General features: G+C 57.6%; 1 protein-coding gene across 6 annotated transcripts; it reads left to right on the top strand.

Annotated features, from left to right (window-relative positions):
• The first annotated feature begins 923 nt into the window (after positions 1-923).
• AGAP2 (ArfGAP with GTPase domain, ankyrin repeat and PH domain 2) lies at positions 924-16,914 on the top strand. 6 transcript variants are annotated; one of them, XR_014083145.1, is made up of 19 exons: positions 924-1,218; positions 7,699-7,757; positions 8,022-8,109; positions 8,295-8,380; positions 8,528-8,675; positions 9,496-9,630; positions 9,953-10,062; positions 10,495-10,653; positions 10,810-10,896; positions 10,981-11,085; positions 11,509-11,671; positions 11,853-11,972; positions 12,713-12,841; positions 14,040-14,188; positions 14,289-14,379; positions 14,503-14,725; positions 14,855-15,110; positions 15,297-15,688; positions 16,368-16,914. XR_014083145.1 is itself a non-coding variant. In XM_081594179.1 (19 exons), exons 1-19 carry the CDS (start codon positions 4,854-4,856, stop codon positions 15,537-15,539), a joined length of 3,567 nt encoding a protein of 1,188 aa, XP_081450305.1. In that variant the 5' UTR covers positions 4,766-4,853; the 3' UTR covers positions 15,540-16,914. The 6 variants fall into 6 exon arrangements, 5 of the variants coding, with proteins under 5 accessions (XP_081450306.1, XP_081450307.1, XP_081450305.1 ...); XM_081594179.1 differs by lacking the exon at positions 924-1,218 and adding exons at positions 4,766-6,009; positions 13,749-13,808 and having other exon boundaries at positions 15,297-16,914; XM_081594180.1 differs by having other exon boundaries at positions 15,297-16,914.
• The last annotated feature ends 1,495 nt before the right edge of the window (positions 16,915-18,409 follow it).

Genomic DNA, 18,409 nt, shown 5'->3' on the forward strand with positions numbered 1-18,409 from the left:
TTTAAGTCCTGAAACAAAATGATTACATCAAACTACCCACTGTTTTCCTCTTCACTCCCTCCCCCTACCGCATCTTCTTTCTGTCCTTCAATTCCTCACCCACCGTCTTTCAGGGACTAAATCAAGGACAGGACAGTGGTATCAGGCATAAGGGGAGCTGGTTGGCAAGCGTCTTAGTTGGGCGGTATAGTGAAAAGTGTATCAAATTATAATCAGACTACCTAAATCCATATCTTTGTGTCACCTCTTACTGGCCTCTCTGAGCTTCAGTTTCCTTTTCTGCCAAATAGAGATAAAAATCCTACCCCTTGGGCCTGTTGTGAAGTCAGGCCCATATATGAAAGTGTGTTGTAAACTATTAAGTGTTATAGACAAGTCAATTATTATGAAAGTAACTGAACATGGAGCCTGGTGGTTTTGTCTGGTTACAGGTTACAGCCCTCCATAACTTGTTCTCCCTGTGCCTACTTGGCCCTTTTAAGCAGGAGGTGGTTGCAGTGGGGTAGCCGACTAAGGAAGGGTTACATTGCAAGATGTTAAGTGTGTGGACCCTTTGGATGTGCAGAGTAGGTGGCGAGTACAGCTGAAGCTGGAATCCAGGGCATTAAGGTGCCAGACCGAGTGTGTGTGGATTCCTGTGAGGGTTTGAGACTGCACACAAACCTATAGGTCACCAAGAGTTTGGGATTGCACCTGGGACCTGGCATGCCACACTCTCCCCTCACCAACACCCATCTTAATTAGCCACCTCCCATAGGAGGCCCTCGGATGCTCATTAAGGTCTCTCCATCCACCTGGCTGGGGAATTGTGGCAGGGGCTGGCTGGCAGAGCTGATAGGCCAACGCTAGAGGGGGTGGGTGGTGCAGGAGGTAGTGCTGACCCAGGCTGTGGGTTTGAAACTCACCAGTCAGGAAGTGAAGTCGACAGACGGAAGGGCGGGCAGGGGAGGGGAGTTCTGAGGCTGAGCAGAAGGGACCTTCTGGGGTTTGGGGGCTGTGGGGCCATGGGCTTCAGGGCCAGTGGTTGCTCTTAGCCCAGCAAGACAGATCTGGGCAACATGCACACCCAGAGGCAGTTGGCTGTAGCTGCAGTGAGAGCAGAAGTCAGACGACATGAGGTGGCCAGGCAGGCTCTAAACCGCCTCAGGAAGCTGGCAGAGAGGGTGAGCAACCCTGAACTTCGGGACAGTATTCAAGCCTCGCTGGACAGCGTACGAGGTAAGAGAAGGATTAGCTCCCAATTTGGGTGTCTTGAGGACCAACAGGGGCATATAAGGGCTTGCCGGGTCATCCATCATTTCCCGATCAGCCACTTTCTGGTTCCCAAGATGGAGCTGGGTCTTGGGGGAAGAATACATCTGGAAAGGATGGAAAAAGACAGAGGAGGTATCATTCTTCCTCTTTCCCCAACTCTGCTCCTCCTCCCAGGGGATCAAAATACAGGTCACTGCTGAGCTGACCTTGGCAATGAAGAAGTGGGTGAGCATGAGGAAGACAGGCCGTGACAGACCCATGGTAGACTTGGACCCTGCTGGGGGAGTCTGGGGCAGGAAGCAGTTTGGGACAGGAGGTTCCAGGACGGGATAATGTGGTCATTCCCAGGACCCACAAAGGATCGGTGACCTCTTGTTTTCCAGCTGTAGAGAGAACACACACCAGAAATACACCACGCAGAGTATCTCAGGCTCCCAGACACACACTAACACTCACACAGCATGCTCTGCCCAGCTGAAAGTGCAGAGAAGTCCCCAGGACTCTCCTCGGTCTCCTTTCCTCCCTGTGCTCCTGTTCCTGTCTTCCCCCACACACATACCTTCCGCTCTACCTCCTTAGTGCCATTAGAGCAAGTGATGACAACACAGGGAGGAAGTGCTGCCATGGCAACACCATCCGCCACATCCTCCTGCCCACCCCAGCCTTCAATCCTGTGGTGGGGCCCTGGCAGAAGTAGCTTCTCTCTATCCACAAGGCCCTACCACTAAGGAGCTAGTGGAGCTGGAGGTCATCTCTGATCTGGTGTCATTTAATTTGCCTCTGAAGCTGCAAAGAGCCAATAAAAGCTAGCTACTTTGCTCACTAAAGGTGTCTGGGTGAAGCATATCCTCCATTATACCCTGGTCTCTTCCAGGCTCTCCATGCTTAGCTGCCTACCTGGGGGTTGTGGTGGGGGGTGAGTGGGCAAGAGACTGTTCTTTCCATCAAGGATGATTCCTGCCAGACCCCTCTGATAGTAGAGGCCAGCAGGAAGGAACTTTTGGTTCACTTGGGGAAGAACAGTTTGGTTCAGGTTCCTAAGGGAACAGTCTAATTCCTTTTTCATTGCCTTTGTTCCACTGGTACCCCTCTCACCATCTCTCCTCCACCTTTTGCCAAGAATTACAGCTGATACCTTCCCTACAGGGGTTAGGAAAGGAAACCTAGTGGGGAGTGGCCCCATGAGGCCTCCTAGGGAGGAACTCCAAGCTCCACCCATTGCTTAGGGGGGAAAAAAAAAGAGTTGGGGAGGAAAGAGGTTTAGGCCAGGTAGAGGAACACAGCTTATCTATGGAGAGGAGGGAGAGAGGAAGGGTGGAAGCTGAACTCTCTGAGAAAACCACTCTTCCTAAGTGATTTGTTCCACTCCACTCTAAGAGTCAGGATTCTGTTCCCATTGAACATAAACTGAGGCAACCAAAGGAAGGAATATTAAGCCAGAAGCAACACATTTTCAGCCTCTCTTTCAGAAAAGACTGTTGAAGGGTCTTCTGTTCTGGGGATGGTGTCATCCTTTTGCTGGGGGTGGGAGGGGGGAGCGCTGGTGGGTGCTGACTGAGGACCGCGGAGGGACTGGGTACAAGTTTCAGGGAGAACAAAGGGCACCCAGCGTCCTGGTACCGTCCCCCCCTAATCCCCTACCAGGCCCAGCATGCCGCCGGCTTCTGCCTCCAAGAGCCGCCCACGGCAGCACTTATTATAGTCTCCGCTGCGTCAGGAGGGTGGGACGCCAAATTAGGGGAACGCTGAGACTCCCCGAGTCCCAGGGAGGGGACTTCAAGCCTGGAAGGGAGGCCTCCCTCGACTAGTGCCTCACACCTGCCCATCTCATCGTCTGTCCTCCATCGGCCTACCCCTTTCAACCTTCTCCCTGGGCTGGAGGACAGTCAACCTTTAACTCCAGGGTCCCTAAAGGGCTGGAGGACACAGAGCAGACGTTTTTCATTCTATTTCCTCTTTAACCTTTGGGGAGAAGCCCCACCCCGAAAACCTTAGGAGATTGAATGGAACTCAGAGGAGGCCTGTACCCTCCGCCTCAGCTGAGGGGTCTTTATGTTGGGCGCTAAATGCTCGGCATGTGTGTAACCAGGTGTGAAGGTGGTGTCTCCACTACCCGGCCGGTCCCCCCACCCGCCATACACACCGATCCTCCTCTCTGCTTATCCTCGCTCTTTCTGAGGCGCTCTTGGAGCTACGGTTGCTATGGAGACCGGATGCATTTTGGTATGGGGGGTGGTGTCGATCTGTAGAAGTCTTCTTTCTCCTTCCACCCCGAGCTGGAGCTTTGGGACTCACTTTTCCGCCGGGCTCCTCCACTCCGTATATCTCTCTCCACTTGAGGCAACCCCTCCTTCCACCCACCCTGCTAAGTTCCATGTTTGTCCCCATCCCCAGGGAACACTTTCCAAGTTCACTTTGGGACAGTTAGGCTCAAGTCATGGCCCAGTCAATGCACTGCGTATGGAAGGAGGGGGTGGGCGACGGGGCTGGGTCGTGGGAAGAGGAACCCATGCAAGTACCTGGGGAAAACGAGGGGTCCTGGGAAAGGGATTTCAAGGCTCCCCATTTCCCCACGTCAGCTTCCCCGGAATTGACAGTGAACCCGAATTTGCGCCGTTTTCGCCGGGGATTGGCCACCCATACAATGATTTTTACTCTCTTGCTGAAAGGCCACACCCAACAGTAGCGCTCCCTAACCGAGGTGTGCTAGGGGAGGGGGCTCGATGTTGGAGTAGGTGAGTCCAAGTTCCAGGAAATCCAGCCCAGGATTTGGGAGGGAAATCCAGTCCTGGATTTTGCACTGCCTTCGCAGACAGCCGTGCTGGTGGAGAGAAGGTGGGGGGGAGATTGGGTGGGGGGGCGGGGGGCCGCCTCCTCCTCACTGTGAGGGGAGCGCCCGGACACAGCGCGCATCCGGACCGAGCCGAGCCCCAGCGAGCCCCCCCGGACCCTGCGCCCGGATCTCACGCCCCTCCTCTCCCAGACCCCAGACCTGTGGGTTCCCACCCCCTCCGGCTTCCCTCCTTCCTCCTCGCCGGCGCCTGTATCTCCATGCCCAGCATCCTCCCCGCGCCCCTGCGAATCCCTCGCACGACCAACCCCATTAGCTTCCCACCCTCCTAAAGACCCCCTCTCGACCCCCATCCGCTCCCCCTGTCCCTCGAGTCCCCGATTCCCCGCCCCTGCCTCCCCCGCACCGGTTCTTCTCCCTCAGCCCCGGGTTCCTCTTTTCTGCCCCGTTTTCCTCCCTCTCCCCTTTTGCCCCCACTACAGTCCTCCCAGCCCTCCCCCGCCCATCTCAGCGCCCCCACCCAGGCCGGGGTGCAGGGTCCGGCGCGCCTCCTTGGAGCAGCACCAAGGTCCCGGGGTTCCAACGGGGTGGGGGCGCAGGGCGGGGAGCATGGGGAGGGGGCGCCCCGTGTGATGGGAGGGGGGCGCAAGCGGAGGCGGCGGCGGCGGCGGCGACAGCGGAGCCGGGCCGGGGGCTCAGCGGGGTCCGGGGGCTGGGGGCAGCGAGCAGGGCGGCCCCATGGCCGGGCCCCCCTGAGGCAGTCCGGGGGAGTCCCCTCCCCTCCCCAGCTCGGGGGTCTTGGGGCCCCATGAGCCGGGGCGCGGGCGCGCTTCAGCGCCGGACAACGACCTACCTCATCTCGCTGACCCTGGTCAAGCTCGAGTCGGTGCCTCCGCCTCCGCCTTCTCCGTCTGCGGCCGCAGCCGGCGCCCCTGGGACCAGAGGTACCGAGACCGCGGATCCCGGCAGCCCCCGAGGCGCTGAGGAGCCGGGCAAGAAGCGGCACGAGCGGCTTTTCCACCGGCAGGATGCGCTGTGGATCAGCACGAGCAGCGCGGGCGCCGGGGGCGCCGAGCCCCTCGCTCTGTCCCCGGCTCCGGCCAGCCCGGCCCGCCCCGTCTCCCCGGCTCCCGGCCGCCGCCTCTCCCTCTGGGCCGCCCCTCCCGGACCCCCGCTCTCCGGGGGGCTGAGTCCAGACCCCAAGCCCGGGGGCGCCCCCACCTCCTCCCGGCGCCCCCTGCTCAGCAGCCCGAGCTGGGGGGGCCCGGAACCCGAAGGCCGGGCGGGCGTCGGCGTCCCCGGCTCGTCCTCCCCGCACCCCGGCACCGGCAGCCGGAGGCTCAAGGTGGCGCCTCCTCCGCCGGCTCCCAAGCCTTGCAAGACCGTGACCACGAGTGGCGCCAAAGCCGGCGGGGGCAAGGGCGCCGGTAGCCGCCTGTCATGGCCCGAAAGCGAGGGCAAGCCCAGGGTCAAGGGGTCAAAGAGCAGCGCCGGGACTGGAGTTTCTGCCGCCGCCGGCGCCGCCGGGGGAGGGGGAGCGGCAGCCACGACCTCTGGTGGGGTCGGGGCTGGGCCCGGAGTCCGAGGGAAGCTGTCCCCTCGCAAAGGCAAGAGTAAGACCTTGGACAACAGTGACTTGCACCCGGGACCGCCTGCCGGCTCTCCTCCTCCGCTAACCATCCCAGCCACCCTGACTCCCGCCTCTGCTGTCACCGCCGCCTCCGCGCTGCCCACCGGGCCTGCACCTCCAATCACTCTGGAGCCTCCAGCTCCCGGGCTGAAACGGGGCCGGGAGGGGGGCCGAGCATCCACTCGAGATCGCAAGATGCTCAAGTTTATCAGCGGCATCTTTACCAAGAGCACAGGAGGGCCTGCTGGCCCCGGGCCCCCTCCCGGTCCCCCGGTCCTGTCTTCAGGCAGCGGGTCTAGAGAGCTGCTGGGTGCAGAGCTCCGCGCCTCCCCTAGTGAGTAGGCCCATGGCCTGAGGACAGGGAGGGGAGGGCATCTGGAATGCTCAGCTTGGGGTGGAGGAGTGGTGTGCAGGACTGACTGAGAGAAGATTCTTGGGTGGATGGATGAACCAGGTTCATTTCTCTGCCAAGAACTGGGGCAAAAAGGATAAGAGGTCCTGGAAGCGGGGTGAGTAGGCATTGTGGGACATGAGAGACGACGATGTCAGAGGGACTCAAAAAGCCTCAGAGCTTTCTGGGATAAATAATGCCCTTGGTCAGCATGGCTGTAGGAAATTGCTCCCAGAGAAGCCCCAGACTCCACTCCCAGCTTCAGCTGGCCTCTGGGAGCATGCAAACGGCTTTGCGTTGCCCAGAGGGTTACTGAAGGAGAAAGGGATGGAGAAGCCTCAGTTTCTCCTGAGCACTTGGGGTGGGTGGCATCAGAGTGACCTTGCAGACAGTCCTCGCCAGGGACAGGTCTTTTGCTGGGCTGAGAGCAGGCTGGTGAGGCTTCTAGCAGGAAGGGACAGGGTTCTTTCCATGCAGTGAAGGCGAATTGGGCAGTACGAGAGTGCGCGGGGGCTGGAACGTGCTGAACACTTGCGTGTGAACTGAGAGGGGGCGGATAGGTAGCCTCACTCCCCCAAACCGCCCACCCCAGCCCCAGAACGCATTGAAATTCCTAGGGGGGCTGACCGGGAGTGACTCAGTGGGGTGGAACTGCTGCAAAGGCAATTCTTACCCCTGGAGACTTGGGAGAGGGTACGGAGAAAGTACTGGTTTTTTTCCGGTGGCGGGGGGGAGGAGGGGCTATCTTTATTTATTTATTTTCTGGAAGAGAGAGGCGAGGGCGTCTGGGTTCAGCTCACACTCCCGGGAGAAGTGGCGAGTCCGGGAGCGCAGGCGGCCCCCGGGGTTTGGCTCTGGAGCGAGTGGGAGCAGATGGCTCCGGATCCCAGAGTTCCCGCCGCAGCTGCAGCGCCCCGGGAACGTCCGGCTAGTGTCAGGCGCGGGGGCTGGACCCGGCGGGCGGAAGGAGCATCTTTCCTCTCCCGCCCCCCGCCCTATCCCTCCCCAGGCCGGTGGCTTCTCTCGGCCTGGGAGTGGAGCCCGGTTCCCCATCGTTCTTCTGGAGGGCGCTGGTGAGAAGGGTATGAGAGAGGAGTATAGAAAAATCCAAGCTCCATTCCTTGGGCTGTGGGGAGGGGTCAGGGCCACAGTGCCGTTGACCTTGAAAAGGGGGAATGATATTTTCACTTCAGGTTCTGTCCTATGAAAGGGAGATTGAGGCGGACCCACTCCCCCCTATGTCCCAGTCCCTTTTTCTGGGGATTTGCCCTGGGAATCAGTCAGTTTGGTGAGCAGGACACCTTTTCTCCTTCCAGAGGGAAGACCCCATCACTGTCAGAGCCTTGGTCCCCCAGTCTGGGGCAGGGACTCACGTTTGGGGATGTGTTTTAAGGGAGATGCCCGCTGAAGTATTTTTGTCTTGCTGGCTCCGTTGCTAAGCAACCACTGAGCGGCAGCAACAGCTGTGGGGAGAAAGACTAGGATGGGAGGACTGGGGACCACTCTCAACTCAGCTTTTCCACACAGCTCTCCAGCCCAGGCAGGGCAACTACAAAAGGAGGAGGGGTAACTGAGGGTTGGGAGCCCTCCTTGGCCTGGAGTATCCCCCTTAAGACTCCTTTTCTGTTACAGAAGCTGTGGTCAATAGCCAGGAATGGACTTTGAGCCGCTCCATTCCTGAACTGCGCCTGGTAGGTAACTCAGTCTCCTTGTCTGTATGAAGGTTGATCTCCCTGCCACTGGCACTCTCAGCTCTCTCACCTTCACCTCTTCCCTTCCCTCCCTCTATGAGAATGGGGAATAGTTTTCCAGTTCTCCTGAGATTCTACCTTCATAGCACCTTCCTGGGGCTTGATACATCCTCATAACTTTCTTTGAGTTCTCTGGAATGCTCAGACTCAGTCATCCTGCCTCTTCTTAATTCCTTCCATCTCTGCTCTACAACCTTTCCTCAGGGTGTGCTGGGTGATGCCCGGAGTGGGAAGTCATCACTTATCCACCGATTCCTGACTGGTTCATACCAGGTGCTGGAGAAGACAGAGAGTGAGTTCTCAGGAGCCATAGTAAGCTAAGGGTTGGGGTCAGGGATCTGGGCAGTGTGATCAATGACTGCAGGTATGGTGACCAGAGGGAAGGATGCAGCCACAACAGCTAAAATACAAGGAGCATGGGGAGATTTGGTGACCTGTGACCTCTGACCTCCTATCACTCCCAACTCTTCTGGACAGGTGAGCAGCACAAGAAAGAAATGTTGGTGGATGGACAGACTCATCTGGTGTTGATCCGAGAGGAAGCTGGGGCTCCCGATGCCAAGGTGAGGGATGAGATGATGGGGTAGGCAGGTGGGCTGGGTTCAGCACTGGCCAAAGGAGAGGCCTCTGGTTTCCCAGGTCTCCTTGGGAATAACATCCAGAGGAGTGGACCTGTCTGACCATCCATTTGCTCCCTCACCCTCCGCAAGTTCTCAGGCTGGGCAGATGCTGTGATTTTCGTCTTCAGCCTGGAGGATGAGAACAGTTTCCAGGCCGTGAGCCGTCTTCACGGGCAGCTGAGCTCCCTTCGGGGTGAGGGACGAGGAGGCCTTGCCCTGGCACTGGTGGGGACACAAGGTAAGGAGGGGCTGGGGAAGCACTGCTTTCAGGGGAGTTGCTACTGGGTATCACCCAACGGAAGTGAGAGCTTGGCAAGGTGTGTGGACAGGGCCACTGGGATTTCAGTAACCCTCTGGAAGGAGCCTGGTCTCCAAATAAGAGTCGTTAAACCAAACACAAACTCCCCAAGGTCTGAGAGAGAAAAGAGGACCCTCCAGGAAGAACAGCTGCAGTGGCAACCTCCTTCCTCTGAGGTGTCACCTGCTTGGTGCTCTCACACTGCTGTTTCCTGATGCTACCACCAGGCCCTCTTCCCCAGCAGAGCCAGGAAAAGCTTCTCTAGGACCCACCTGTATGAAGCTGGTAAATCTTTCTGTCTGGATGCCTGTCCTGCAGGTGGCTGCTTCCACCTGTTGCTTGCCTCCTGGCTTCCTGCTGCAGATGAACAGTCCACCTGTTACCATGGACATTCAGCCTCATCCCGGTTCATATGCTGCCAGGTGTCCTCCCACTCAGTTCAGGACTCACTGAATTTTCAGGGCAGGGAGAATGCCACTCAGGAGTCTCAGCCATGTCAGACCTTATTAGGACGTTCCAGTCAGCTCTGGAATATTCTTTGAAGACTCGCACACCGAGCTCACCCAGCCTACTCGTGATGCAGCTGGGCCCAACATTCACAAAAGGCTATACGCTCCCATTGCGCCCGGTCATAGGAGGGATATCGTCTCATACCCTATCCCTAGTGGTCCCAGACTAGGACTAGAGCCCAGAAGAAAGGAAAGCAGCAAAGTGGGCATGGGACCCCTCATCCACCACTCCTTCTTTCTTGTCCCCTCAGACAGGATCAGCGCTTCCTCCCCCCGCGTGGTGGGCGATGCTCGTGCCAGGGCTCTGTGTGCTGATATGAAGCGCTGCAGCTACTATGAGACTTGTGCAACCTATGGGCTCAATGTGGATCGGGTCTTCCAGGAGGGTGAGCTTGGCCATCCCCTGCATGTGTTGGGGAGCGGGGGACTTGGATATTCCTCAAGGTCCCACCTCCAGTCCTCCCTCTGTGAGCGACAGGAAATTAGCCTACGTGGGAGGGAGGAGGGACCAGGGAGGTCAGAGAAGGTTTGCTTAATAGCCACAGGTCCTTCTGGGCAGGAGGAGCTGGCAAGGCCACATGTGGCATGAAGGCCACAGTGACAAGGAAGTTGGAGCCTGTTATCTCCTGGGTATTTCTCAAAGTTGGGTACGAAAGGTGGTCTTGGATATCTGCCCTGCTCATGCCTTCTTCCCCTCCCCTCCCCCAGTGGCCCAGAAAGTGGTGACCTTGCGAAAGCAGCAGCAGCTTCTGGCTGCCTGCAAGTCCCTCCCCAGCTCCCCAAGCCACTCAGCAGCTTCCACTCCTGTAGCTGGGCAGGTGAGTCAGGGTTTCAGGGTCCAAAGAAGGGCTGGTGGGAATTAGAGGAGGGGCTGGTGATCCAAGGAGAGGCACAAAAAACCCAAGGAAGTTGTGGGGGTGAGGGCAGATGGAAATGGCGGTGACAGTTTGTACAAAATGCATCGGACTGGAAATCAACCAGGTTTGAAACACCATTTGCAGTGTCCTTGAGCAACTCACCTAAACATCCCAAGGATGTCAGGAAAATTGTATGGCATAATACTTGTGACGTCAACCTTTGCAAAATCTAAAGCACTGTGACAACGCTAGTGAGGAGTTTTATTATTAATGATAATACAAATAAATGGTGATGAGATGAGGGAATATCTCAAATTGCTCATCACTCGATGTAACTGTAGCTTGGTGGGCTGGGGGCCCCCCGGCAGTTCTGAGCCCTCTGTTTGCCTGCAGGCTGGCAACGGGGGCCACACTAGCGACTACTCTTCCTCTCTCCCATCCTCACCCAATGTCGGTCACCGGGAGCTCCGGGCTGAGGCAACTGCAGTGGCTGGATTGAGCACCCCAGGGTCCCTGCACCGGGCAGCCAAGCGTAGGACCAGCCTTTTTGCGGTATTGGACATTCTAACCCCCTATCCACCTATCCCCTGTTACCTGCCTATCTTCCTGGTCTCTAAATCTCTCTGTTGGCCCTTCATTTGTCTCCCATGTCCTTCTATCAGCATATCTCTCTATCCGTCCTCTAAATGATGTCAATAACCATTCCAGAATCGTCGGGGCAGTGACTCTGAGAAACGAAGCTTGGACAGTCGGGGAGAGACAACGGGAAGTGGGCGAGCCATCCCCATCAAACAGGTGGGTGGTCCAGGGACTGGGGTCGGGCTGGGGGGAGCTGGTCTTCACTGGGTTTTCTCCCACATGTCTCTTTCCATTCTTCAGAGCTTCCTACTAAAGCGAAGTGGCAACTCCTTGAACAAAGAATGGAAGAAAAAATATGTGACCCTGTCCAGTAATGGCTTCCTACTCTACCACCCCAGCATTAATGTGAGTGCCAGAGACTGGCTGGGCCACAGTGGCTGGCCTTGGGCGCACTTCTAGCTCTTCCAGTCTGTGCCTCTAGCAGTTATCAACACTGGTTCTGGGAAGTGCTAGTCCTCTTCTTTTTACTTTAGGAAAACATCTGTTAGGCAGCTACCATGTGCCCATGCTGCAGATGGAAGTGTAAATCCATCTCCCGAGGACTTGCAATCTAGTACGAGCAAATAGAGAAAAGACCTCTACTTGGCCTGCCCTTCAGTGATGCTTTCTGGGGGAGACAGTGCTGGGCCCAGTCTCTTGGGATCATCCCAACCTAGTCAGCTCCCAGAGCCCTCTCTCCAGTCCCTCTCTGCCCATAATATTGGCTGCTTCCCAGCACTGCTGAGGACCCCAACATTCCCTACACTCTCAACCCCTATACTCCTGTAGGATTACATCCACAGTACCCACGGCAAGGAGATGGATTTGCTACGAACAACAGTCAAAGTCCCTGGCAAGCGGCCCCCACGGGCCATCTCTGCTTTTGGCCCCTCCGCCAGCATCAACGGGTTGGTCAAGGACATGAGCACTGTCCAGATGGGGGAAGGTCCTGGTGAGTGGGGCTGCTGACAGAGGGGCAGGAGAGGGGCCAGGGCTAGGAAAAAGAGGAGGAGGAAGGACGAAGGGAATGGGACTGGTTAAATGGGAAGGGGGGTAATGACAAGGGACCACATAAGGAATCACTCAGAGACTGAGTGACTCATTGGGGATTTATTTTCTTCCCCATCTGACAGAAGCCACCACTCCTACCCCAAGCCCAAGCCCCAGCCCCAGCTCCCTGCAGCCACCACCAGACCAGACATCCAAGCACCTGCTGAAGCCAGACCGGAATCTGGCCCGAGCCCTCAGCACTGGTCAGTAAGGAATCACCCTCCATTTACTGTCTTCCAGATCCAGAAGGGATGCAGTGGGAAGTAAAACTGGGGTGGGAGCTTGGAAGCTGGACTCAATGAATGAGTGGACACCCCAAGCGCTGACTGGGTACCCAGGCACCAAGCTCAGTCATACTGTGTTTAGCATAATGGCTAAGACAAGTGGGTTCTAGAGCTAAGCTGCCTGAACTTGAACTTGAATCCTGGCTTGCCACTTGGGCAAGTTACTTGACCTCTCCACATCTCAGTTTCCTCATCTGTAAAATGGAGATAATAGTTTCTACCTCACAGGGTTGCTTTGAGGCTTAAACTGAGAACATTATCCAGCACATAGCCACCCATCAGCATTTGGAATGTTTGGAAATATGTATTTTTTAAACAAATAGCAAGTAACATTGTAACAAGTGGTCCTCACAACAACCTTGTTGGGTCAAGATTATTATCCCCATTTTAGGGATGAAGAAACTGAGACTCAGAAGATTAAGTGACTTGCTCAAGGTCTCAAGGCCAGTAAGTGGCAGAGCCAGGATCTGAGTACAGGTCTGACTCTAAACCACTCATCTGCCCTCCTCCCCAGGATTGATCTAGGGGGACCTCCTAGAGAGGGATGGCTGAGGAGGGGGACCCTAAAATGCCAAATCTAGTTCAGGGGAGACAGGCTATGGAGAAATCAGGGAATCTGTGGAAGGGGCAGCTGAGGCAGCTGTGTTCCCCTCCCCAAGACTGTACCCCATCTGGAGACCTGAGCCCCCTGAGTCGGGAACCCCCTCCTTCTCCCATGGTGAAGAAGCAGAGGAGGAAAAAGTTGACGACACCATCTAAAACTGAAGGCTCAGCTGGGCAGGCTGAAGGTGAGGCCCTGGTGGGCAGTTTCACTCTCACCCTGGACCCTCACCCCCAAACTCCAGGTCACCCCTGCAGGAGGAGGAAAGGTGCCTGAGCGGAGTGCTTGACTATCATCACCACTCTGTACATTATTTAGTGAAAAATGGATGGATGCTCCTCAGCCCCTATGCTTCCTCCTATTCCCCAGCCAATGCCTTTTATGGCAATAGGCCCCAGCCCCTGTTCTCAATGACCCCTGTAAGTCTGTAGCTCCTGCTTCCTCTCCTAATGACCCTCTAGTTCCTGTTACAGACCCAACTCTGCTTAACACCCCAGCCCCTGTGCCCAGAAGGCCCCACTATCCCCAAGGACTCAGTCCCTGGCTTCAGTGTCCCCGAATGACTCCTCAGCTCCTGGGGTCTACCCACCCAGCTCCTGTTCCCAAATAACTTTCTGTGATTGCCAAGCTCCTACAACAGCCTTTGACTACAGTGATTTCCATTCCTTTCTCCCTGTGACTTACCACAGACCTGTGAGACTCCTCCTGAACCCCAGGGACCCCTCACCCCTGGCGTCTGAACTCCTGTCCCCCTTCCCCATGTTCCCTCAGATCCTGATCATCCCTTCCCCTCTCTGAGACCTCATTGGTCATGATACCCGGTCCCTACCGCCCCTGCTCTCTGCCGGGTGCTCAGACCCAGGTTCCAGATCTGCCTACTCTCATGGCTCTTGGCTTCCGCTCTTCTCTGCTCGGGGGCCACTGACTTTAGTTCTGCTTTCTCTCCCCATCTGTCTGTCCTGCTTTGTCTCTGGCACTCTCTGTCACTATCTCTCTCTCCACCTCTCCATCTGCCTCTCTTTTTCTCCTTTCTTGGTCTCTTTCTCTGTTCTGCTCTCCATTCTATCTCTATCTCCTTTGCTTCGGGAAACCAGCCAAGCGCAAAATGTGGAAACTAAAATCCTTTGGTAGTTTAAGAAATATTTATAAAGCAGGTAACAAGTGGGGAGCTGGGTGGGGCGCTGAGCTGGGGTGCAGAGGGGTGGGGGTGCCCCTGCCTATCCCTGCATGTGCTCGGGCTTCCTGCTCTCCCGCACCCTCTGCTTCCCCAACCACTCTGCTCCACTCCCAGGGGCTTGGGATGGATCTCTGGGAGGAATGGTTTGGGCAAGGCAGCTCCTGTTTGAATTCTGTCCCTAGTGACCCCATCCCATCCCCCCACCTAGAGGAAAACTTCGAGTTCCTGATCGTGTCCAGCACTGGTCAGACGTGGCACTTTGAGGCAGCCAGTTTTGAGGAGCGGGACGCCTGGGTTCAGGCCATCGAAAGTCAGATCCTAGCCAGTCTCCAATGCTGTGAGAGCAGCAAGGTCAAGGTAAAGGGTCGGGTGATGGGCGGAAAGCAGAGGTGAGTGTCTGAGGCGTCCGGAGAAGGGCTCAGAGGGAGAGACCGACTAATTCCAACCCTTTATGCAGCTGCGCACAGACAGCCAAAGCGAAGCCGTGGCCATCCAGGCGATCCGGAATGCCAAGGGGAACTCAATCTGCGTGGACTGCGGGGCCCCCAGTGAGCACAAGGGGGCAGTGGAGAGACCCGGGAGGGAGTGTGGTTCACTGGAATTGATGAATGCTGCTGGGTGGCCCGTCCAGCTGCTCCGCCAGGGAGCTGACCCCTGCATTCCGTCCCCAGACCCCACGTGGGCCAGCTTGAACCTGGGCGCACTCATCTGCATCGAGTGTTCTGGCATTCACCGGAACCTGGGCACACACCTGTCCCGCGTTCGCTCGCTCGACTTGGACGACTGGCCGCGGGAGCTGACCCTGGTGCTGACAGCCATTGGCAACGACATGGCCAACCGCGTGTGGGAGAGTGACACACGGGGCCGCGTCAAACCCACGCGGGACTCTTCGCGGTACGCGTGCAGAAGAGGGGTGGGGGCTACTTAGTGTGTGCAGCTCCCAAGAGGGTCCCTTGGGTAGGGAGCAGAGGTCTTGGGGTGGAAAGTCCCTAGAGCCTTTCTTGATGATCTCTGGTCCTGCAGGGAGGAGCGTGAGTCATGGATTCGCGCCAAGTACGAACAGCTGCTGTTCCTGGCGCCGCTGGGCACTTCCGAGGAACCGCTGGGCCGCCAGCTGTGGGCCGCGGTGCAGGCCCAGGACGTGGCCGCCGTTCTCCTGCTTTTGGCCCACGCGCGACACGGGCCGCTCGACACCAGCGTAGAGGACCCGCAGCTTCGCTCCCCACTTCACCTGGCGGCCGAGCTCTCCCACGTAGTCATCACGCAACTGCTGCTGTGGGTAAGTGAACCCGGGATGGTAAAAGGGGCTTTGAGGGCTCCGTCTGGGAAACAGGCAGGCGCGCGGTGGGCGGGGCGAGATCCCCAAACGCACCCTGTGGAAGGGGGCCTGGCGATCCGGGGGAGCCGGCGGGAGAGGATTGGCCCCGGGGACGCACCGTAACGCGGCCGTCTCCGCCCTCTCTAGTACGGCGCCGACGTGTCCGCCCGCGACGCGCAGGGCCGCACCGCGCTCTTCTACGCCCGCCAGGCTGGGAGTCAGCTGTGCGCCGACATCCTTCTCCAGCACGGTTGCCCGTGTGAGGGCGGCAGCACGGCCACGACCCCCAGCGCGGCCACCACCCCCAGCATTACCGCCACGCCCAGCCCCCGCCGCAGGAGCAGCGCCGCCAGCGTGGGCCGAGCCGATGCCCCAGTCGCGCTGGTATAGTTGCGCCGCTGGAGAGACACCCTCACCCCCACACGGGCCGGGCACGACCACACCGGGTGGACCGCTGAACAGATGCACCCACCCACCAATCCGATCCGCAGCTTGTTCCCGCGGGAGCACTTCTCCCCCCACCCCATCCCTGCAAGAGGGCACAGCCCCCGCACCTCCCGGAAGACACAGACTCACTTCCCTCTCCCCAACGAGGCATGGAGACCCCAGCTTGACACGCCCCCTCTCCACTGTTTCCACACTCGGATTGCTCTGGGTCTACCAGCTGGGTGTTTGCTGGAGGGACTCCCCCGCCGAGGTCCCTGCTCCTGGCCGTTTGGATGTGCCCGCTCGCGCCCCCTAGGGGTGGGGGAAAGGACTAAGTCCTGCCTGTGTTCGATTATCCCACGGCGGGATCATTTACCCAGGCTGGCTCCTGGGGCGACGCCACGCCACAGGGAGGGGTTAGTACGTGGGAAGGCTAGCCCTGGGACTTGGGGCCAATAAGGGGGACCCTACCCCTTCCATGCTAATCTCACTGCCCAGTGAAGGGGGAAGGGCAGCGAGGGGCAGGACCCCTGCTGCCCATGGGGGTAGGGGGTCCCCAACCCTTTCCGTGAAAGGGACCAAGAGGAGTGGAAATCAGGACGTTCCCCCCACATCCACCCATGGATGGAAGCTAAAGGGTCGGGGGAGCCAAAAACCTGGGTCCCTCCTCATTACTATCTTGGGAGGGAGAAGGGAAGGAGCAAGAGCGGGCTAAGGGGGACTGGGGAGGGGCCTTGTAATTTATTGCTTTGTTCCCCAACCAAGGGGCGGGGGCGGGCAGGGCTTGGGGAGGGCGTTTCAGGGTAGGGGAAGCCAAGGGTGGGCAGAGGGTGGGGTGGGGTGGGGGTGCTCTCGGGTTGTGAGTGTCTGTGACCGTGACTGCGTCCTTGTGACTGTGCAGCGCCCGTGGTGATCTGGGGTAGGGGGCACCCCTACAATGGGACCCCTCCCCCACTATTCTTCCTGTCCAGCCCCTTCCTCCCACTGGAGCAGCTCCAGACCCATCCCTCAACCCCATGATCCCTCCCAGCCAGGGTTAAGATGGTGTGAGGTGGCTGGGAGGGTTTCCAGACCCCCCTGTCCCATCCCTAGAAAGGGGGTGGTGGGGTGAATTTACCTGGCCCAGACCCGCCTCCCTCAATCAACCCAGCCCTTGGGCCGTCTGTGTCAGTGGTTTCCGGTCTTTTTTTTTTTCCTGGCTAAAATATTTTGCAGAGGACCAGGTAATTGGGGAGAGAAGAGGGGCGGGGGCAGCAGGGGATACTACCCCCTCATCTCCTCCAAGGCAAGTGGTGTGAATCTTCATCAACAGCAATTAAAGAGGAAGTGATTTTGTCTAGGGGGTGAGCTGCTGGTCTGTTCTTGAAGAGCTGGGTCAGGGAATGGCCTTGGTCAGGCTGGGGAACTGGAGGTGGGAGAGGGCTAGGGAGGGTGCCTCCTGCTGGGGCTGGTGGCAGGGCAGTATCCAGGGGCATGAGGTGGTAGGTCAGGTACTCCATCATGTGCAACAGTTCCTGGAGTGGAAGGAGACAGGCAAGTCAGAGCAACAGTGGGGACCCAGGGAGTAGAGAAGTCAGTAACAGCCAAGATGACTCCTGTTCCAGGCGGGAGTTGGGTTGTGAAGTTTAGAGAAGAAGATGGGAGGGGGCTGCTTGGAGGAATGAGAAGATAGGGTCGCTTTGGTTAAGAGCAAGAACTTTGGAGTCAAATCTGGTTTTGACACCAGTACCTCCGCTTCATAGTTAGGTGATCTTGGATAGGTTATCTTGGTGGCATCTGTTTGTTTGTAATCTGAACAATATCTGCTCAGAGGGCACCTGGTCAGGGCTCCAGCATCAGCCCTGGAGGACCACCCCAGGCCAGACTACTCACTTTGAGCACCTGGTACCAGAAGTAGAGCTTTATAGTAGAGTCCCTCTCCTGGCAGGGAGGGAAGAGCTGGGAGATCTCCCAACCACAGATGTCACTGGTGTCACAAACTCCAGTTCTGCTGAGGCAGACATCTGCCCACCCCCATGACATGCACAAGACTGCAAGGACATGGCAGCCTTAGGCCAGCACCGTGCCAAGAGCTGCAGCATCTTGTGGTTCAGCATGTAGCCAGTCCTGCTGTTCCTTGTCTGCAGCTGAAAGCATTCGACCTGGTAGAGGGGCTAGATGGGCCAGCAGCCTGGGTGCAGCCACACACATGTTGTCAGCCACTTTGATGAACCAGTCTATGGCCCATTGTCTTCCGGTAGAGTTGGTTCTGGCCCCCCAGGCACACTCAGCCCCACGAGGCACATTCAGCTACAGGTGCGCCAGTGAGCTGATTGCATGAAGGAGCCCAGATCCCACTCACATGGGAGGCCCTGCTTCTGCAGGGTCCTTGGCTGGGTGACCTCCTAGCAGAGCAGCCTGACCCAGGAGAAGGTGGAGTCAGGGTTGCAGATGTAGTCGCAGGTGTGTGGTCTGGGAAGGCAAAGCAAGAGGAAGAGAGGCAAGTAGCAAAGAAGACTCAACTGGGAGACCCAGCCACCATGCCCCCCTTCATCAGAGCCCCTGGATGCCCCCACTCCATCCTCACTTTCTTTTTTGGTAGCAAAAGCTCACTCCATTCCTCAGAAGCTTGAATGTGAGAGACTGTGGGAAGGAAACAAGGACCCTGGAGAGAATGAATGACCACAGGGAACCAGAGGCGAGTGGGATGTTCCTTTCAGTTCCTAGCAGTGAAAGGTGGTCAAGGTGTCAGCAATCCCACATCAGATCCCCACACTAAGGACTCCACTGGCTTCGTTTTGTCATGGGCTGCATCTTGGCCTGTGGGAAATGTAAAAGGTGGTCCTCCAGACTGT

This window comes from Giraffa tippelskirchi, chromosome 4 (genome assembly GCF_054371585.1).
Source record: "Giraffa tippelskirchi isolate mGirTip1 chromosome 4, T2T-mGirTip1v1.2.pri, whole genome shotgun sequence".
Lineage (NCBI taxonomy): Eukaryota > Metazoa > Chordata > Mammalia > Artiodactyla > Giraffidae > Giraffa > Giraffa tippelskirchi.